At 44.0% G+C, this 23,293-nt stretch overlaps 1 protein-coding gene across 1 annotated transcript in view; it reads right to left on the bottom strand.

The window, feature by feature from the left end:
• Nucleotides 1-12,049: 12,049 nt before the first annotated feature.
• LOC138492113 (STE20-like serine/threonine-protein kinase) overlaps nt 12,050-23,293 on the bottom strand; it is a 520,802-nt gene continuing 509,558 nt past the window's right edge. The window contains exon 18 of the mRNA XM_069619087.1: nt 12,050-14,021. Coding sequence (XP_069475188.1) covers nt 13,942-14,021 — 80 coding nt within the window. The 3' untranslated portion in view covers nt 12,050-13,941. The remainder of the gene's footprint in view (nt 14,022-23,293) is intronic.

Raw genomic sequence — 23,293 nt, 5'->3', positions numbered from 1 at the left:
GCAAGACACGCAGGATGGCGAGCTCATCTTTTACGAACATAAGGTGAGGTTACTAAGGGGATATCGGAGGAGATTAGTGGGGGAAAGCGATAACCGTTGGGAGGCCATCGCTAAATCCCACAGGTGGTTAATCCCTGTCTCCACTTGCAGGAAAATACTTCAGGTCCAGCAGACAAGACTAGGCGGCCCAGTCCAGTCAGTCATCTCTGCACTACGCATCACGTTGTAGGAGACCACAGCTGTCTGGGTCCGATTGACACCCCTATGGCGTCCAGGTGAGCGTAACAGAACGCGAAGCCTCTCTACAAATACCCACCCGGGTGTTATGGAAACCTCGGAAACCGACCAACTGGCCCAATTATTGGGGGAACTTAGGGTGGAAGTACATGCCGCTCACCAAGAGACTAATGCCCTCAGGAGAGAACTGATTGTCTCAAAGGAGTGCACTGATGATCTGGCTAGACAACTACTGCAAAACCAAGCTGGGCAAACGCCCCTACCTGGATATGGGGGAAACCCAGCCCCCGTTTCATCAAGCAATCCTGTGCAAGTGGTTTTACCAGGAAATATTCCGTTAGCTCCACCCGAACGCTTTGCTGGGGACCCCAAAAGGTTTGCTGTGCTTATGAACCAATGCCGCTTGCACTTTTTCTGCAGACCTGGAGCCTTTCCAAATGACCAAGCCAAAGTAGCCTTTGTATTGTCATATCTTAGTGGCAGCGCAGCGGATTGGTCCATTCCATTAGTCAACCAGGATGATCCTCTTCTCCGGGATTTTCAGGGTTTTCAAAGGAGCATGGAAAAACTATTTGCCAGACACTCACAGGGTCAAGCCCTGGACAACGAACTTTTATCCTTACGACAAGGTGACCAGGATCTGCTAACCTATATTGCAACTTTCAATAGGTTGGTGGTGGAAACCGGCTGGCCGGAGGAAAAACGAATTACATTGTTTCATCGTGGACTTCGGGGAGAACTCAAAGATGTCTTGGCTCAAGTTGTGAACCCACCTCAGGATTGCGCAGAATTTATAGACTTAGTGGTCCAGCTAGACCACCGACTTCAGAGCCGAAAGACTGATCGAGCTAAGTTCGAGAACCGGGTATTGGTTAAACCCAACGTTGCCCCCAAAGGAACAGATGCATCTGAACCTTTGCAGATCGGGGGGGGTTAAAGGACCTTTAACTCAAAAGGAAAGAGAAAGAAGACGACAGATGCAGTTGTGTCTGTACTGTGGAACCTCAGGACATTTTCTACGGGATTGCCCTACAAAACCACCCAAGAAGGTGGTAGGAGTTGCTGATAAAAGCCACATACAGCCTGATTTGGGAAACGACCACGCCCGACAAGCGTAGAGGTCCGCTTGCCGAGCTTAAAGAAGGACACTCAGACCTTGCATCTGATCATCCCAATGGTCCTACTTGATCCCAGGCAGCCATCACGTATGCCCACAGTAAGGGCATACATACATACATAGATAGCAGGATTTAGGAAACTATATGGACCACGAATTGGTGTCAAGGATGAATCTACCTCTTTGCAAAAAGACCACTTCGGATGTCATTACCACAGTTGATGGAACTGAGATTGCCTCGGGGCCTGTAACTCATTCCACTACAGAGATGACACTGTTGAGTCAAGATGGGCATCGAGAGACTATTGTGTTTGATCTAATCAAAGCCCCACAGTTGCAGATAATACTGGGGATGCCATGGTTGGAAACACATAATCCTTGTATAGATTGGCGAGAGAAGAGAATAACCTTCCCGGATTGTGCACACACCTGTTACCCGGAGAAAACTTTGAACAAAGGCCTGGCTACAGTCATTAACCCAATTGTGCAGTTACCTCAGGAATACCAAGAATTTCAGGATGTTTTTCAAAAAGAACAGGCCAATACATTACCTCCTCACAAATCATACGATTGTCAAATCGACCTCCTACCCAGTGCACAACCCCCATGCAGTAGAATCTATGCCCTCACAGAACCTGAAAATCGTCACCTACGGCAATACTTGGACCAATACCTTGCTAATGGCTTTATTCGTCCTTCCAAGTCTCCTGCATCCTCAGCTTTATTCTTCGTACCAAAAAAGGAAGGTGACCTTAGAACGTGCAAAGATTACCGCGCATTAAATCAGATTACGGTAGAAAACCGATACCCATTGCCTCTGATGCCCAAATTACTAGACCAAGTAAAGGATGCTTGTATCTATACTAAGTTAGATCTCCAAGGGGCATATCATCTGGTACGTGTCAAGAAAGGCGACGAATGGAAGACTGCCTTTCGCACCAAGTACGGATTATTCGAATATCAGGTGATGCCCTTCGGGTTGTGCAATGCACCAGCAGCCTTCCAGTATTTTATGAACGATGTCCTTCGTGAACTCATTGACGTCTGTGTCGTCGTATACATAGATGATATTCTAGTGTACTCCTCCTCAGAATCAGACCATGTTAAGCACGTGCGTGCAGTCCTTGAGAAACTACGCCAGCACAAGTTATATGCAAAATTGGAAAAATGTGTTTTTCATGCTACGGAAGTTGAATTTCTTGGATTTATCCTGACTCCAAAAGGAGTCCAAATGGACTCTCGAAAGGTGGACGCAATTCTCAAGTGGCCATCACCCAGTTCAGTCAAAAGGGTACAAAGCATGCTCGGATTTGCTAATTTCTACCGCAGATTCATTCCGGACTTCTCCCATGTTGTACACCCCATCACAGCACTTTTGCGAAAAAACAAATGCTTCTTGTGGACCGAAGAGGCTGAAAAGGCCTTCCAAGAGCTGAAAGCGAAATTCACATCAGCACCTGTCTTAAAGCATCCACGCCCTGAGCTTCCATACATAGTATAAACTGATGCATCCAGTTTAGCCAAGGGAGCTGTCCTGTCCCAGAAGGATCCTGAAACCGGTCAACTTCACCCAGTAGCGTTTTGGTCCAGAAAGTTCTCAGCACCTGAGTTAAACTATGCGGTTACCGATAAAGAGCTATTAGCCATCAAATCCGCCTTTAAGGCTTGGGGGCACTATCTTCTTGGTGCCAGGCATACTATTACCGTAATCACCGATCACTGGAACCTGCAGTATTTAAAAACAGCCAAAGCCCAATCATCGCGACAACTTCGATGGGCATTGTTCTTTGCCGATTTCGATTTTGTGATCACTTATCGACCAGGCTGCAAAAATGGCAAAGCAGATGCCTTATCCCGAATAGGGATGGAAGAAGCATATGCAAACCCAGAACCGGTGCCAATAATTCCCGAGCAAAGAATTCTTGGCAGAACTACTCTACAGACACTAGAAGATATTCATTCAAAAATCCAACAACTCTTCGATCCAGCAACCCTGCAGGACTGGTTAAAGAAAGGCCCAGACTACTCAGTCGTCAATAACCTACCTTACTATCAAGGACGACTATTTCTACCACACAAGGAAATACAAGAACTAGTCATCTCCAATTACCATGACACCCTGATGGAAGGGCACCCAGGTATCGCAAAAACTGAAGCGAAAATTAAGACAGTTCTGGTGGCCCACTTGGCGAAAAGATGTAAAGTCATTTGTGATGTCTTGTGGCATTTGCGCCCAAAACAAAAGCTAGAAGAAAAAATCTGCTGGCCTTTTACAACCTTTGGATATTCCACCTACACCATGGCACACCTTGTCTTTAGACTTTATTACAGATCTACCTCCATGTAATGGATTGAACACCATCCTAGTTATTTTGGATCTTTTTTCCAAGATGGCCCACTTTATTCCTTTAAAGGGGTTACCTTCTGCTTCGATTCTGGCCAAGGACTTCCTCAAACATTGTTCGTTTACACGGATTCCCTTCCGTATTGTTTTCTGACCGAGGTAGTCAATTTATCTCGCATTTTTGGAAGAAATGTTGTCAACTGGCACAAATCGACGTGGAGCTAACAACAAGTCACCATCCCCAGACCGATGGTCAGATGGAAAAGACCAACCAGACCCTTGAACAGTACCTACGCTGCATGCTACACCAGACCGAAAGCAATTGGAAAGATATTTTATGGATTTCTGAGTATGCATACAAAAACTCTGTACATTCAGGAACCGGACAAAGCCCTTTTTATACCGTATATGGACATCACCCTCGAACCTCAGAACTCGATTCGCCTCAGCACTTAGAAATGCCCGCAGTTAGTCATTTGCACTCTACTATTACACAAGCCTTTAAGGAAGCCACAGAACATTTGAAACAAGCAAAAGAGAAATGCAAGAAAAATGCTGATCAACATAGAAGTGAAACTCCACAATACCAGATTGGGGATCAAGCGTGGCTGGCTACAAAACATATACCTCTGAAGGGAACTCAGACTTTTAATCCTAGATATTTGGGACCTTATACCATTAAGGCCATTATCAATCCGGAGGCCGTCAAATTGGAATTGCCCTCTAATATGCAAATTCATCCTGTCTTTCATGTTTCACTTCTAAAACCAGTTCAACCAGGGACAAGATTAACCAAACCACCTGACCCCATCTTGATAGATGGAGAACCTGAATTCGAGGTAAAAAATATCCTGGACTCCAAGATGATTAAATCAAAACTTTTTCATTTGATCGATTGGAAAGGCTACGGACCACAAGAAAGATCATGGGAGCCTAGCGACCACATTCATGCACCTCGGTTGGTGAAAAGATTCCATCGGAACTTCCCAGACAAACCGGGGCCAGGGGGAAGAACAACTTTAGGAGGGGCCTTGGGGGGGGAGTGCTGTCATGCTGCCTACCCCCGGGCATCAGGACCAGGGCCCTCAGCTCCGGGAGCAGGCATCCAGACATTTGTTTAAACCTCAGCAGCCCCGGCTAGGGGCTGTCTGGTTTCAGTCCTTGCACCTTAGGCGCCAGGCTCATAGACTTTACTTACCTGATGCAGACCATGCTGCAAAAGAGTCCAAGCCTACATGAGGCCTGGATGGGACTATTTTGTTACAGGGACTATTTTTCACTCGGGCGTGGCTCTAGGGAGCTTCTTACCTGGAACTACTTTGGAGGCTATTTAAACCACACCCGAACAGCAGCACATGCTTCGCGTTATTCTGCATCCAGCAGCGTGACGCTCACCGTGCCTGTAGCCAGCATCCAGTCTTCTGCCACGCCCGCGTGCCTGTAGCCAGCATCCAGTCTTCTGCCACGCCCGCCTCGAATCCGGAGCTCCTAGAATAAAGAAGAAAATGACAAGGTTAGAAAACAAACGTATTTTAAATTCCTCACCTAATTCCGGAACCATTTCATCTCCAGACCTGGAAAGTACATCAGTCCTGCACGCGTCGCTTCGCCAGCTCCAGCATGGCGCCACCCTCACCAGTTCTCACAGCATCTTTCGATCCGGCACTGTCCATTTCTTCGCCGTAATCCGGCACCTAGGGGACACAAAAAACAAGGTGAGCCAAGGGAATCAACAAATACAACCTCTTACCACCATAGACTTACCTGATTTACCACCGGCGGTATTATTCCATAACTCTCCACATTTTCATATGCCGCATCTGTAAAGAGGGAGAAAAACAACACGTTAACGCATGCAATAGTTACCGGACAGCGTTGGGTAACACAGACACTTACCTGAACGCCAGCAGCAGCTACGAGACCACCTTCTCACGAACTCAGTTGCAACTTAAGGAAGGAAGGGGACAAGAGTGAACATCGGGCACATTGAACTCTTTGAACTTGATACTTACCAATCCCACCAGGGACTTCAGAGTCAATACTTACCGGAACTCTCCCAACGCCTTCAAACCAGTGAAGTAACTGGTATCTACGCGCCCCTGCAAGACACACAGGATGGAGAGCTCATCTGTTACGAACATAAGGTGAGGTTACTAAGGGGATATCGGAGATTAGTGGGGGAGAGCGATAACCGTTGAGAGGCCATCACTAAAACCCACAGGTGGTTAATCCCTGTCTCCACTTGCAGGAAAATACTTCTTCGGGTCCAGCAGACAAGACTAGGCAGGCCAGTCCAGACAGTCATCTCTGCACTACGCATCACGTTGAAGGAGACCACAGCTGTCCGGGTCCGATCGACACCCCTGTGGGGTCCAGGTGAGCGTAACATTGACTACCTAACTCTCACTGAACTACCATTATGTCATTCTTTCTTCATTTCAGCATGGTTTTACAGAAATATACTATTTGTATGCCCAGCATTATCTCAGAGTTTGCCTGACTTTGTCCCACCCCCAAAATCTCTGATCACTTATGAAATGCCTGACCAACCTATCTTTGCCTGTAGCTTAGTCCCCACTCAATTTCGAACCTAGATTGTTTGATAATTTATCATAAACATGTACTACCTTATATATTCTCCACTTTGCAAGGCATTCTGACCTCATACAATAGATCGCCCTTTAAAGTGCATTTCTAAACAGCACTACATTTATTATTTTTGCAATATTAAAGTCATTGATCAACCCAACAAGCTATCAAAATTTGGTTGGGGGGGGTCGATCATTTTAAGGGGGGGTAGACCCACCTTCTGTACATGGAGGATTCAGACTGGATTGAGGTTTTAAAGATGGCAGCCACATTTCCTGTTCTGGCGGTGGCTTTATTTCATCTGCCAGTATTATGATTAGGCTTTCCTGTTTTCAGTGAAATCCGATAAACACTGGAAAAACACCCCCAGAAGAAAAAGTGCCTCCTAGGTTTAAACTGAAAAACACTGTTTCCCCTTTCCCAGTGGTGCCTTAGTAGGAGCAGGGATAGGTTGAAGTTTGGAGTTGAAGGGGCGGCTGGAGAGGGGGCTTATCAGACAATAGGTAAAGGGCCCTATTCCCCCCATGTATGCTTTTTTGCTTTCTCCCATTGCTTCCCTTCCTGTTCTTATTCAAAAACACTGTGCCTTCAATGTTACATTGTTTTCTTTGTAAAGAAAAGTGTATTCATATGTGGTCAGAGCTATTTTGAGGAATTGTAGAGAAATTGCAGCCATTTTTATGGTTGCCAATTTAGATCTTAAAATTGGCAAACATTCCTCAAAATAGCCCTTGACCACTAACAAATATTTGTATTTACAAAAAATGTGTTACCCTCACCTGGTTCCCACAGGGGCGCAGCTCGAACCTGGACAGCTGCGGCCTCCACCAGAGTGAAGCGTAGGGCAAAGATGACCGTCTGGACAGACACCCTCAGTCTTGTAAGCTTGACTCGTAGAAATATTCTCCTGTAGATGGAGAAAAGTATTTAGCCCCGTGGGTGTGAATGCAGACACCCCCTCCCTGCTCCCGTTCTCCCCACTTGCCACCTCCGATATTCCTAGTCAGTGTTCTCGCCTTATATTTTTGATTGGTGAGCTCTCCATCCTGCGTGGCATGCAGGGGCGCGTAGATACCAGTTACTTCACTGGTTTTAGGTGTTGGGGTTCTGGACGATTATTGAGTCCTGAGTTTGCCAAGTTTTTAAAGAGTTCAAAATGTCCAAAGTTCACTCTTGAACTCCTCTGTTGATTTGCGGTGGCAAATTCTGTCTGGAGGTTGCTGGCGACATTCAGGTAAGAGTCTGTATTACCCAAACTGTCCTGTAAAGGTGAGTGAGAATTGCTCACTGTCTTTTCCTTTTTTCCTAGATGCAGCGTATTGAAGGATAAAGCCTCCGGTGATAATCAGGTAAGTCTTGTAATATAAGTGATTGTCTTTTTAATATCTTTAGGCTCACCTTGCTTTTTCTTGTCTTTTCCCCAGGTGTTAGAAAATCACTGAAAAAGTGATGGAGGCAGCGCCAAGTCAGAGATGCTGTGGGCTGGTGAAAATGGAGCAGCGCTGTAGCTGGGATGCGACGCGTGCCGGAAGAATGTCCCTTCAGGCTCAGAGTGATGCTGGATCCGAAATCGGGTGAGGAATCAGATTAAAGTCTGTAATTTAACTTCTTCTTCTATTTTCCTTTCTCTCCTAGGGGCTCTGTGTTCGAGGCGGGCGTGGCAGAAGGCTGGATGCAGGTTTGCTGACACAGTGAGCGTTACGCTGCTAAATGCAGAATAACGCGAAGCGTGTGTTGAAGATCGGGCGTGGTTTAAATATCTTTGAAAGTAGTCCCAGGTAAGAAGTCCCTAGAACCACACCCGAGTGAAAAATAGTCCTTGTGGAAAAATAGTCCCTCCAGGTCTCACGTTGGCCTGGATGCATGTGCAGCATGGTCTGCCTGAGGTAAGTGATAACTATGAGCCTGGAGCCTTAGGCGCCAGGACTGAGCCAAGATAGCCCCTAGCTGGGGCTTCTGAGGTTTAAACAGATGTCCGGATGCCTGCTTCCGGGGCGAATGGGCTTGGTCCAGCTGCCCAGGGGTAGGCATCATGACAAAATGTATGTGTATCTATCTGGAGAAGAGCTGAAAAGTGTCAGCTGCCTGTCGCTTTAAAAGAAAAGCCATGTGAGGCTTCCATGTACGAGGATTGCGTGAGGCCATGGTGTCACGGTCATCTCCCAACCTCATGTGGCTCTGGAGCACCCGCAACCAGCAGCTCATCAGAAGATGCAGGCCACTTCCACTTAATTGCTGCTTATCACTTTCTTTCTTCAAGGAGAGTTTGTAAATTGGATGTATATGATTTAGCCGTGGCACAATTGTTTGCGGCCGAACTGACCGTGGGCAATTCGGCCATGAAGACAATTTTGCCATGGCCATATCAGGCCAAATTTAAACCCCCCACACACCCTCCTACTTACCTTATTCACATCCGCTTTCTCTCTGATACTGCAGCGTTGGATTCGTCCCTCCTAGGCGGGTAGAATCCGACACCGCAGGGCCCGCTTTTCTTTTTTTATGTCCCCCCGCCTTGAAACCTCGAAGTAGGGGACACCTCTGCTACCCCAAAGGCTTTCACTACCAAACATAGGGAGCGGGGGACACCCCCGCAGCCCTCGCTCCCCATGTTTGATAGTGATTACCCAAACTGATCCTTTACAAACGATCGAATGGTACAGGCCGAATATGGCCAGATTTACCATGCGATCATTTGTAAATGATCAATTTGGGTACTACCTTTAAATTAGGAGCGATTTATAAATGATGGCTCATTTAAGGGATACATGTGGGTGGACAGCGTAACTTGAAGACGGGCGTAACCCCTTGGTGTTTTTTTGAGGTTGGCAAGCTTGTTCAAGTATTTGGCTACCCAGATTTTACCCAGGTTGTCATGTTCCCAGTGCAGACGCTTACCCACAAGAAAACAAGCACTTGTCTTGTATTGGGATTTTGTTTTCCTGGGAATATTTCACTACAGATTGCTGGGTTTAAATGGTGAGCACCTTTATACTTTTCCAGCATTTATATTAGAACATTTCCTCTCTCAGGTTATTTTTCTGGTGTTCATTACTTTTTTTTTTTTTTTAAAGTCCAATGCTCTTTTGTCTTGCACACTTCCTTCTAAGGGGAAGGTCAATTGAACTTCATTTGTATATTTCACTTTAGGGTATGCTCACTTACTGTGCGTATATTCATGGGTGCCAGCTTTTGATTTTCACTATGGGGACAAAAGTTCCCACACAGAGTGAAGCGAGAGAGCCGTGCTCATCCCCAGTAAAAGCAACATTTTTTACAGCACAGGAATAGGAAAATAGCCATATGATTTACAGGAAGGTATAAACATATAACATCTCCGCAACAATCACCTAACCACCTGTGTTAAATTTGAAAGATTCTGCTATAGGATGCCCCGATATTCCCACACCAGGCAAACAGTTTTGGCCTACTCACCTCCTCCAATCAAGCCTCAGGGGGTACATTAATGAGACTCCCTTCTCATTTTGTAATGAGCAGCACTTGATAAACAGTTATTATCTGCTTGGAGTTTATTTATTTTGACAGTCAAAATAATCCTCATCTCCACCAAAGTGAGTGTTCCTCAGCAAATTCTTTTATCATGCTATGCCTTATCTGCTAAAATTAGAAGTCTGTACAATGTGGAAAGATCGTTTGCTAAAATCAATGTCTTCATGGGAAGAAAAGAAAGAGCAAGGATGGACAAAGAGTCCCTGGAAAAGTATTGCATAATTTACTACGATCATTTGGATTTGTACAAATGTTAGATATTACTGGATTAACACATTCATCTGTGAAAACAATAAAAGAATATTTCTGTATTTACACTGGAACAGAATTGCATCCTCGATTTTTTTTAGAAGTGGGCAAACTGGAAAAGACTGATGAACACAGATTCTGAAACTTTTAGAAATCACTGAAAAAACACCCCTGGAAGTAAAAAATATTAAACCCCTAAAACAGGAAACCCTAAGTATGATGTGTCGCCTCTATCTGTGATACTGCTGTTTATTTGGTGATGGTTCCGTTACTGGCAGGGTGGTGCGTGTGCCTGTTGATGGTCATAATGTGGCAGTACTTCTTCCAGTAATGGTAACCCTGCCAAACCAGTTTTATCACCATACTGTGACGATCCCCAGTGCCAGAATGCAAACTAAGGGGATTTGCAAGTGAACCGTCAAGAGTTGCAGAGAAACGATACTGTGTGATAAGGTCACGTGGTTGTGCTCATTGTTTGTCACGCAAACGCAGCTTTTTCAATGATTTTGTGTTACTCGGTTTACCTTGAGCGAAGGCACAGGGATCCTTGTGTGCGCTTTCAGTTGTTAATGCACCCATCAAGTTTTAACACCCAACCATTAATGTGCGTTGGCGGAGGGCAGGGGGAATTGTAACAGACAACCGTTAATACATTGATACACCACTTGTAAAGATATAACAATTTAAATGATGTGCTAATAAGTGTGTAACTGAAATAAAAGCATATGTGTGGGCCCTGCAGAATTTTTTTCGGGAGCTGTGCCCCCCACCCCGTTGCCTCATCTCAGCCTCTGGCTCCGAGCAAGCAAGGCCCGCCTGAGTACAATGCCCGTGCCACTACACAGGCTGCCCATGCCTTCCAACGGGTCTGAAGAGACCCTTGTATGACCAGAGGGAATGTGATATTTCAAGCCCAGCCGTGAGTTACTTTATCCAGGATTTGGAGGGACTTTTGGTTCATTGATCCAACAGACGTATCAATGCTTTTTCTCTTGTTACAGTACTTTATATGATCTCCAGGCAAAGGACGCCCTGCTGCAACATGACCTTGATTACATCAAATTGATTCAGACATATGTGGTACCCAGACCTTTCTTTATTAGCATGTCTGTTTTTCCACAAGAGCGAATTAAGGAAAGAAATTGAGAAGGTTTGTTCCTGCTGTGTGAGAAGCTATGCATTTGTTGTAGCTTATTTATTAACTATTGCCATAACTATTGCACCATCTTAGAAGCTGTGTATGCTTCATGTAGTAACCAGATCCATAAATTGAAAGATGCTATCAAAAGTCTTTTTCCTTTCAATTAATTTTCGATGGGGGAACCCTGTGGCAATCTATACAATAGAAATCTCAATGAGAATTATTCTTCATTACAACAATCCAAACATTTTCTTTTTTTTTCCAGTTCTTTCAGGTAAAATGTGTGCATCTACAAAAGCACATGTTGCAATTTATGACAAAAAACAAATACCTACTGTTGAAATGAATTGGAATCTGCATCTGTAAACGCATATGGTACAAATTATGTCAGAAAACTTTCTGCACAGCTGATTCACCAATATTTCTGGACACTGATAGAACCCTTATCAAATGGGATCTTTCCTCCTGATGGGCCACTTTCAGGTGGTGAAACACGTGTAGAGGACACACAAGGATAGAAGGACACATTAACAGGGGGATAACCAGGACACATCTAGAATCAAATGCAATATATTGAAGAAATAAAGATACACCAAGAGGAGGACATAAGGACATATTCAGAATCGAAACAAAAAAAATCTAAACCTTTGTGTTTTCTTTCAATCACAAATAAAACCTTTCTCACTCATTGGGTCTCATAGAATAATCATTTATCCAAGGTGCTTAGTAAACCAAGAAACTCCAATTATATAACCTAATCTTACCTCTGGGCAAACACAGCAGACAGTCTCTCCCCAACTGGCGGGATTACCCTAAAACAAAGGAGAGTGCACAGACACAGAGCGAATGTTTCCAACTTTTATTTAAAACGATTACAAAGCAATTTTCACTGAATTACTCCTCCAATTTGTCATTGCTCCTGACAGACTGGATCCAGATAGTTTGTATTTTTGTATTTATTTATTTGAAGAACCAGGATCTCAATTTTGATAAGAAATGACTTACAATAACACATTTGCAAATGGCGTAAGCATTCCCATGAAGGGTGCCTGTATAACAGCATAATGATGTGAACAAGTAGTGAGCCAGTTTATGATGGAGTAAAAAAAAAAAGGACGTATACCAGGGACAAAACTAAATGAAACAATGAATAAAAGAAAATATATGACTTACAAAGGTAACATTATCCTAGGGGGGCAAGTGCTTCAAACTAAAGAGGAGTACCATTTAAATATACAAAATTACATAATTAAGGGTTACTGGAGATGGTGGGGTCAGATAGGGGGAATGGGGAGAGAGTAGGGGGAGCTCCCCCTTTATCAAGTTAGTGAAGTTGAACAGTTCCACAGTTGGGATGGCTTTGATTGTTATGGGCAATTGGTTCCAGTGAAGAGCAGTGGGTAGAGATAGAAAGTAAGTGAAAGGAGGCACAGGGGAGGGTATGGGATGGTGAGGGTGAGCACAGAGTTGGTTCAGAGGGGATGGGATAGTGGGTAAACTGAGATACAATCAGACAGGTACTGAGGAGCAAGCCAATTGATGACTTTGTAAACTAGATGAAGGATCTTGAAAGGAGAGTGATTCTACATGGAGATCCAACCAGCGTGTTGCTAGTAGGTGGAAGTTGGGCGTGATCTGGGTAGGTTGTTGAGAGTGTGGGTAGCAAAGTTGAGGACTTTGTCTAGAGGGAGGAAAGAGTAGATAGGAAGGCCAAGAAGTAGGCTCCAGTAGTAGTCCAGTTTGCTGAGCACAAGAGTGAAGATTAGAGTTTTCGTAGAGTGGGTAGTAAGAAAAGGAGGAATTGCCAGAATGCTGAGGAGGTTAATATGAGCAGCAGAGGCAGTGGTTGTGAAGAGTTATGGCAGTAGTCATAGGTCACTATCAAAGAGGATCCCAAGGTTGTGAGCCTTAGGTGAGGGAGCAAGAAGGGTAGTTGGGAAGGAGATCAGAGAGAGGAGGGGAGTGATGACATTGGAAATTGGGATATAGACTTCTGTTTTTGAAGAGTTACGCATGAGACCGTGGAGGTCCAACCAGTGACAAATTGCAGTGAGATGGTCCAGAATCCATTCCAAGATGGCTGGGGTGATGGAGGGAAAGGAGATAAATATTTGAGTGTCATCAGCAAAAAGCTCATTGTGAAAGCCAAATGATGAGGCAAGTCTTCCTAGTGCAGAGGTATAGAGGGTGAAGAGCACATGTCCAAGGATTTATATTTGCGGAACGCAGACACGGGTGGGTGTCAGAGTTTTGCAGTTGCGGGTCAAGAAAGTAATGATTTTCACAGACCACACTACCAAATGCACTGTGCTGAGCATAAGCTCCCTCAAGTTGTGAACAGGTATGAAGACTCTGTGAATGTGGCTGACTGTCCAAAGCATTTCGGTCCAAGAAGCTTTCCATCTCGCAGGGGGTAAGATTTGTGAGGGATGGCGCCATCAGCAGCCAGTTGTCAGTGCTGCATGAGTGGTCTTGGCACCATACAGTGGCAGTTCTCATCTTCGGAATGTGGAGTGTTCTACAAGTGCATTTATTTGTACCACAGGTCAACTGGGAATGCAGTCCATTTTGTTCCAGGGAGTTTCCCATGAGGGGAACCATGGGCGAGGCCTTACTGGTTCCATGGAACTCTGCAATCTTGAATGCATTTCTTCTGATTTTCTTGCTGCAGGAAGCCCTGAGGAAATTAATTTACTAATGGGGCACATTGATCTCGGTAGTCCTGAGTTGTCCATGGATGGTTTAGAATGTGAACTAGCATGACTGGAGAATTCTTGTGTTCTTGGATCTGCTGCTGCAGAAGTCTCTATCCTCTGGACCCTGCTGACCATCAACTTTATATACAAGAGAAAAGAGGTTACCCACAGGTTTAGTTAACAGACAGCTCCTTTACAAATGGGATCAAACCCAGAACACAAGAGAGAGGCACAAAGGTCGCTGTACGCTTGTGGAGAAAATCTTACTTAAATATGTACACATTTGTATGTTTTTATTTTGTCATATATTTTGAGAAAAAGTACAATTGACAATTCTGAAAAAAGCACATAAAGACGCAGTTGATAATTCTGAACACTGATTTATTTTCTCTTGTATTGGTGTTTTTTTTACTGCCCTTGGCTGCTTAGGTTCTTCTGAAATAGTTATTTTCAATTGTAACAATAACACTGTGAGTTTCAAATCTTTGGAAAGTAGTAGTTATTTATTTTTATTAGTTGTATTCTGTGTTCAACAGAAACTTTTACAACTTAGATCAAGCATAAGAAAAACAATTCACAGAAAATATATGTCAGCATATCAAGTAAACATTAATGTCAGAGTTGTGTTTAAAAATATACAAGGCTATTAGAATAAAAAATCCCTGATAAGCAATCAACACATACAGATTAAAACAAATACATTCAGTTGAACTGGTTCTGCAAATAGCAATTGGGCAAAATGTGTGCAATTAACAAGGAAGTATGCAAAGATCAGCTCCTCTTAGCTATAAGATTTATACATTGGAATATTTTTACAACCATGACAAAAGCACACTAGAATTCCTAATGTTTATGGCAAAAAGTACAAAATGGATTCATAGGTGCTGAGTGCAGCACAAGATTGCTATATATAATAGCAATGTCATACTGTTTTGAAGCAATTACAACAGATAAGTACAGCACCCTACATCTGCGTAGTCCAACTCCTTTTTTTATGAATTCTTTCTCATTTTTAAGAAAGAAACATGTCCAACATAAAACAATATGTACATTTTTATAACCTCCGAGGCGAACATTCAGCATATACCATCTGTACAACATCTAACAGTCTAATTATCTTATTAATGACAATCGTAATACTTATCTTAATCTACTGTACAAATCATCTATCCTATTGTAACTATCCATCACATGTAACAAGACCAGACAAGACATCACAGACAAACCCACACAAACAGACAACAAATGACAGTGCATCTCAACAAATCACTCTCCAATTGTGTCACATCCATCTAATCGCTCAATAATACCTACATTAACCATACAGCTCATAAAATGATCCCCAAATTCTCTTAATAATAATCCTTATGCTTCTGTTTTTTTAAATATAACGTTCTCATAACTGGACAGTGTTCGCAAATCCAACAGCCATCCTTCCACTTCCGGTTTTTCCCTCGATTTCCAAACCCTCAAAATCTGCCTTGCTGCCACCACAAGCACTCTATTAATCCATTCAGTGTGTTCCAGAGCTACCACACCTCTCTCCTTATTTGACAGGAGTGTTGTCGAAGGTGTTCTCGGTAGTGTATCCCCCAGTATTAAATCCAACCTACTCAGAACATCATTCCAAAAGTCTATCACCCTTGGACATGTCCACAACATGTGCAATAAGGTACCTCCATTGCAACCACACCCCCAACATTTGTCATTATCCAACAAGCCTAAATTAGCCATCCTCGCTGGGGTCCAGTATAATCGACACAGAATCCTTTGCCACACATTTCGTAGGCCCAAATCCTTTTGTTTGCATGCCAATTTTCCTAAAAGCATCCCACTGCTTTATAGATACATCTTTGCCTAATTCCTTTCCCCATGCCTGATGCAGTTTTTCCGAGGCACTCACCGAAGAACTATCCATCGGCATCAGTTTCAGGTACGTCGATACCATACACAGAGAGGACTGTATAACATTACATACCGTTGGTCTCTCTTTCATGGGATCCTCTTAACATCCCCTGTCTTTCAGTTAGAAGGCACTTCAAGTCCACATAACGCCTTCGCTCTCTTTTCTCTAACCCAAAAGTTCCTCTGAGTTGCTCAAAGGGGACCATACGGCCATCCTTCCAAACATTACATATCCTAAAAATACCCTTATTAACCCAGTTTCACCGACATAAGGTCTTATTATTAATCTGCAATCCCATATTGTGCCACAATGAAGCATCATAGTGAATCCAAATTCTCTCCGCTGGTGGTCATAAAACTTCTCAGGGCCTCTCCTGTAATTCTTATAGTAGGTAATCTAGCAGTTTAATTTGGCATCTTCCCCATCGTGTATAGATCTTGTAAAGCGTACAGTGAACTTTTTTCACTTTCCATAATCTTCCAAAGGGGTATATCATCAAAATATAGTGTTGATTTCTTCAGTATGAACCTCCTACAGTAACTTTCCAGATTAGGCTACCCAAAACCCCCCTTCCGCATCGCCTGCGTCAGGACATACCGTGGGATTCTGGGCCTCTTACCTTCACCCCACAGAAACATTTGAAAGACTTTATCAATACGACCAATGATTCTCCTTGTGAACCTTAACGGGATTGATTGAATAATATAGAGAAACTTAGGCAGAAGAACCATTTTAATGGCATTGATCCTTGCTCAGAATCCTAATACTAACCGGCTCCATTTTAATACATCTATCTGGAACACTTCAATAACTTTTGTTACATTAAATTCCACCAATATTTTTAAATCGCAAACTAGATGGACCCCTAGATACTTCATCGTTCCCACATTCCATTGACCGTTCCATGAACTTAAATCACTCCTTGGTTGTGAGACATCCAGTGGAAAGACCACTGTCTTTTCCCAGTTTATCTTATGGCCAGACAAACGCCCCACTTCCTCAAACATACATACCCCCCCCCCCTCTTTTGGGTTAGACAATATTATGGTCATGTCATCCACATAACACAATACTTTGACTTCACTGTCCCAAACCTCAATCCCCCAAAGGCCTTGTTCCTGCCTAATATAGGCTATTAGAGGCTCTAATTACAAGTTAAAAAGATAAGGCGATAGTGGGCAGCCCTGCCTAATACCCCTAGATAAAGCAAAGGAGGCAGAGAGTACTCCATTGACCCATATTTTTGCGCTAATTAATGAATTTTAGAGATTTAATGGCACTCAAAGTACCTCCAAATCCTATCTTCCTTGGTGTGTAATCCAAAAAAGCCCAATTAACCCATTCAAAGGCCTTCTCTGCATCCATGAAGATTAGTAACATGTTCTGTACTTCATCTTTTGGAAGCGCCAATATATCTATAAGTGTCCTAATGTGGTCATAGCCATACCTCCCACGCATAAACCCAACTTGAGACTGTCCAATCTGTCAGTCTAGAAAAATGGATACCTCTACTGTGTGACCGCAAACGTATTTTGGTGGCCGTGGGCCAACCGTCTCATGTACGATATGACAGAATATAGGTTTTCGAGTTTGCCAATGAACGGCCATTGCTCATTGCTTTCTGTTCTTATTGCTTCACAGTATATTTTCTGCTTACACTGCTCGACTGTAAAACATGGTTGTCTGCACGTAAAAAGGACAAGGCCGCAGGGCCGCGAGGATAACAAGAGTTGTTGAAACACAACGTAGGCAGCGCCAGGAAGAATGCCCGGCTCCCTCCCGAATGTAGCCTTGAAGCAGAGCTGCAGGGCATTTAATCATTTCGCAGCTGCCAGCCTGTCTTGTAATATGGTAGAATATGTTAGAATAATACAACTAAAGGCTAGAATTATGCTTTTCTTATGGCCCCTCTTTGCTGAGCTCTGTTGGAGCGTGTCGGCTCCCAGGACACGAATAGCACCTCGTAGATAGCAAGGTCTGGAATGCAACTCTCCCCCCGTGCCCCGTATGTAGCTCGCTTCCAAGAACAGAAGCCTTGTGTCCTGTTCAACAACTGAAAGATGCCTCCGCACTCACAAATTGCAAATTGTTACTAGAATAGATGTTTGAAGGTGTCATAGTTGTCGAAGATGTCCATCATCACACCAAGTTCAAAGAAACCCAATAAAGGGGGGTGTTAAACATGTCATAGCTGATTGTTTGATATGCCTTTTGTATATATGTAACTGATGTACGTAATTCACTCTCTTGCATCCCTCGAGGTCTAGAGATACATGTCGCGGTGCGTGAGACCGAGTTGGCCAACTGAGACTTTTGCTTTGCAATAAACCCTAGCTTTGGGAATACAACCTCGTGTCTGGCGTATCTATCGTGTGGCAACTTGCCTTGTTTCCATTGATGTTAGGGACCCCTAAGGGCCCCTTTCAAGATGCCGCCCGAACAGGGACCCTCCGCCACTTGTTCCATCGCATAATGTTGTAATTGAGTAAGGCGGAGAACGGCGAGGACGGGACGATCGAGCCGGGATCAAGAGGTGTTCGGGGCGCCCTGTAGAAGTGATGAGAGACTCCGTTGCAGATCTGCATACATCTGATCCCTGATCGACGTGCCTGGCTAGAGAACAAGGAGGCGAGGGTCCCGAAACGAGGCGGAAGCCAAGAAACGCAGACCCGACGTCGTTTGGTGCGTCAGTATACAGACGACTTGATTTATCAGGTGAGTCATTCCCCGATTCAAAGTAATCCTGATATTGGTTGAGAGTTGACTTTGCAAAATCAAACGCCCTAGATAAGGTTGATTAACCAGGGGGAAGGTTGAAACATGCCTGGGGTATTGTCCACCCTAGCAGGGTTTTTCTGCTGTGGTAGACAATCTTTGGAAGATGGCCAAATTGTACCACCTGGGGAACGCCGGCGTATGAGATGTATGTGATGTATGGATTGGGTGCGATAATATTCTGTGAGACTTGGCATAGGCAAATCAGAAAGCAACAAGACCATCAGTGGCCGATTTAATGGTAGTTTTGAGATAGCGAGAATAGATAACTTGGAAAGGGTGTTGATAAGAAAGAAAGCGCGTCCTGCAGCATTTGAGACTATTAAAGACTGGAGAAGGGAAGCAATGCTCCGATTTAGAAGTAGAGCGAAGCATGCGTGCAGGCATAAATCGAAAGGTGAGGTAGCGGAAGAGAAAGAAGAGTGGACTGAGAGTGTAAGAAGGGCAGGTAGGCGAGACCAGCTGAATATAAAAAAAATATATCCACAACGAGAATTACACCTAGCAGATGAATTGATAGAAAACATATTGACCCATACAAAACAAGGCCCAAGATCAGAAGTGAGGCCAGACACGTCAGTAGCTATTGCCCAAACCCTGCCCGTAGCCCAAGCTCTCCCTCCGGTAGCTCAAGCCCTCCCACAGCCACAGACCGCTCACGTAACACTTCCTATTAGCCAACCAGGCCCACAACAGACACTCCCTGTTCCCATTGTCCCATCCGCACCGCCCGCCTCAGACACAGACTCGGTACCGTCCGTTCCTCCCGGGGTTGAAGTTGAAACCACGGGGGCAAGAGGCGGGACTGAACAACAGGGATGCACAAGGGTAACTTGCAGCGCGATCAGCAAAGAAAGGAAGGTGGAATTGCAGCAACAGGCAGAGATGTATATAGACGGGAATGATGGGACGACAACATTGGCTTCGATATATGACTTCCGAAGAAGCAACGAAAGGCAGGTAGTGTTGGAATGCATGGGTGAATATTTGGTGGAGAAATGGAAACAGTTAATTGGGAAATTACCAACGCAGTGATTGTTAGATTTGAATGCATTAGCACGCTGTAGGGAGAGGGATGAAGAAGTGAGAGAACATGTACATGGACTTTTTGAACTTAAAGATGAATTGGATAATGATTATGCTGAAATGTTTACCACACCAGGGCACAGGAGTAGGGATATTGGGAGACATAGGAAGGAAACTGTAGAGCCGTACATACAACAACATTCAACGTCGTTGGTGCAGAGGGGCGATAAGTTAAAAGTATGTATACGAGAAGCGTTTAGATGGATGTCGGATCCCAGTATTCCCACAATGGAGATACATGAGATATTTGATGAATATTCTATGCCCATGAAAAGAAAAGCACTGCAGTCGATGGCTGAACATTTATTAGACAAAGATATAAAAATCGATAAGGCCAGCCCACCCGAAATAATGGCAGTATATAGAAGAGCACTAGAGCGAGGGACAGGAGAAACAGCCCTATCGCTAGATCTGGGAATATTGTTACACCTGAGAGAAGGGGGAGGGACAGTAAGTGGGGCATTTCCAATGAGAGAGGTCCCACCTACCTTTGTGCCCAAAGTAGAGGTTCCCGCAGCGGGCAATATAGCGGCGCATATAACACTAGCCCATTATACCGCCCAATATGTGCATGTCCTCTTTTCCGGACAGGAGGTGAACAACATAAAGCAGACGATTCCTGATATAAGAAAGAATCCTGCAGGGTTTTACAAGGAAGTAGAGTCCTGCCTGCAATCATCCGTGCTTACCATGGGTGGCATAGACCTGATATTCCCAGTGATCCTGCCAGCAGACATATGGAAACAAATAAGAAAGGTGGATGACGCAATGGCCTTTGGCACCACATGGGCGGACTTGATAATAGAAGACAGGAATAAAGCTTTTGGAGGAACACCGGGACCTAACCTGGTAGCATTACCAGCACGTATAGTGCAGAAATTAAAATAAATTGTCCCAGAGAAAAAAATTCAATGGGACAAATTGACTGCATGTGTACAAGGCAAGGATGAGTTAGCTACAGATTACTTTAACAGATTTGAAGAAGTATTCACACATTTCAGTGGGCAGGATGTGGGCTCGGAAGCGGGAAAAAGATTATTTGTTGATAAATATGTGAGGGGGTTAAAACTTCCAATCCAGGAACTAATAATGACATCAGAGAGTGCATAGCAAGCAAAAACGCTGGGCAGAGTATTGCACATAGCCCAATATTATGAGCACAGAGTGACTGTGGCGAAAGAGAAAGAGGAGAAGGATAAGGTAAATTTGAAAACACGGGTACTACTGCAGCAAGTAGTAGGATACAATAGAGGGAGAGGGAATGCACAAGGAAGGAGCAATTCGAATATGCATGGGGGAACAGTGGGACCAAATCAGTGTGCGTATTGTAAGGATGAAGGATATTGGCAAGCGCAATGTTCGCATCTGCAGAATAGAAATGGGTCTGGTCAGAGGAGACAGCATAGAGGACACCAAGGAGCGAATGGACCAAATAGGAATAGTATGCAGCAGCACCACAATAACGGAGGTAATCAAAACCAAGGCCAAAACCAAAATGCCCCAAACCAGAGCCAGGGACAGCAAAACCAACAGTATGGAAACCAGAGTGGGGGAAATAGAGGAAAGAGTGGGAACGTTTTCGATACACAGCCAAACACGTATTACAGTAACAGCAATGATTACACATCGGACGATGTGTTATTTCCCCAATAGGACAGCCCAGGACAGGGGTCGGAACCAGTGTGTATTCCCGTGAATCAGAGAGGACCCTACGTAGAAATGAGTCTGGAATGAGGAGCACCGCTTTCTTGTAGACACAGGAGCGCAGAAGTGTTCAATAGACCACCACTTGGCTCCGGATATACCAATGTCAGGACAAAAGAATGTTTCCATAGGGTTCGCAGGTACACCAGTCATAAACCCAGTGTCCAAACCAGTCCCAATTACTATAGGACCATTCACTGAACATTGCCCTTTCCTTTTAACAGACAATTGTGGGGAGAACCTGTTGAGATTAAATTTGAGGAAAAAATTAGGTTCCGTTATAAATTGCACGGCAGACGGGGTGTTCCTAACGATTTGGCCACGCGATGCCCCTGCGTCAGAATTCATGTCCGAAACTTTAACAGTTGAACTAAGTAAAGTGCCAACCTGTATATGGGCAATGCATGACAACGATGTAGGATGCTTGAAAATAGAGCCAGTAAAGATCATTTTGAAAGAAGGTGTTACCCTACCGCGAATTCCCCAATACAGAATTTCGGCTGAAGGTGAGAAAGGATTGAAGAGTATTGTTACAGATTTGGTGAAATTAGGGGTAATTGAGGAAATTACAGGCAGTACATGCAACAGCCCGATTCTTCCAGTTTATAAAAAAGGAGGCAATGAAGTACCATACCATTTTATAATTGATTTGCGTGCATTAAACAAGGTAGTAGATCCACAATTTCCTTTAGTGCCAGATGTCACTACAATATTGACAATGATACCTGTTTCAGCAGAATATTTTAGTGTAGTGGATTTGAAAAACGCGTTCTTCAGCATTCCAATGGACAAGGACAGCAGATATTTGTTCGCGTTCACATTAGGAGGACGATCATTTACATTCACGTGGATTCCGCAAGGTTACACGGAAAGTCCAAGTATTTACAGTAGAGCATTAAAAGAGCAGCTAGACATGCTAGAATTACCAGTGGGTTGTGTACTCTTGCAATACATAGACGATCTATTGTTAGCTGCAGACACAGAGGAGATTTGTAAAGAAAGCACTGTATTACTACTGTCACACCTAGCGGCACATGGCCATAAAGCTAGTTTGAAGAAATTTCAATATAATCGAAAGGAGGTGGCCTATTTAGGCTACCTACTTTCGAAAGAAGGGAGAAGGCTAATGCCAGAACGCATAGAAAGTATTTCTTGTATGCCTATTCCAAAGACACAAAAAGGAGTCAGAGCCATAATAGGCATAGCTTCATATTGCCGACAGTGGATTGGTAATTTTGCATTAATTGTGAAACCGATGGTGAATTTGACTAAAAAAGATGCGGTTATGCCGTTACAGTGGGATGACGAATGTCAGAAAGCATTTGATCAATTGAAACCTGCATTATGCTCGGCTCCAGTTTTGGGCATGCCAAATTATGAGAAGGTTTTTAGACTGTGTGTGAAAGCGAAGGATGTGCATTAGCGGTTTTGACACAGGAACAAGGTGGAAGAAATAGGCCATGTGGCTATTTTTCTTCTGCGCTGGTCCCTGTAGCGCGCGCACTACCACGATGTTTGCGATCTGTCGCAGCGGCTGCTGCGTCAGTGAAACAAAGGCAAGGGATGGTATTGGGGCACACTTTAATTTTGATGGTGCCACATGCCATAGACGTTCTATTAAATAGGACACAGACGCAACACCTCACCTCTGCTAGACTGACAAGATATGAGATTATCTTGTTTGCGCCCCATATCCAAATTATGACGTGTAGCGCTTTGAATCCTGCAGAACTAATACCACTACCCATTAAAGAAATTGGGGAGGATGAATCACCCCCCCACGATTGCTTAATGGTCACTGAGGAAGAAACCAAGGGGAGAGTTGATTTAAGTGATACCCCACAGAAAGAGCCAGGTGGAGAGTTATTTTGTGACGGCTCATGTTTTAAATTACCAGATGGCACGACAACTGCGGCATATGCTATCACTACCCTAGAGA

The sequence above is a fragment of the Ambystoma mexicanum genome, chromosome 10, assembly GCF_040938575.1.
Source record: "Ambystoma mexicanum isolate Mex_15411 chromosome 10, UKY_AmexF1_1, whole genome shotgun sequence".
NCBI classification, from domain to species: Eukaryota; Metazoa; Chordata; class Amphibia; order Caudata; family Ambystomatidae; genus Ambystoma; species Ambystoma mexicanum.
The sequence above is the reverse complement of the archived record's forward strand: the minus strand, read 5'-3'. Positions and strand labels throughout refer to the sequence as shown.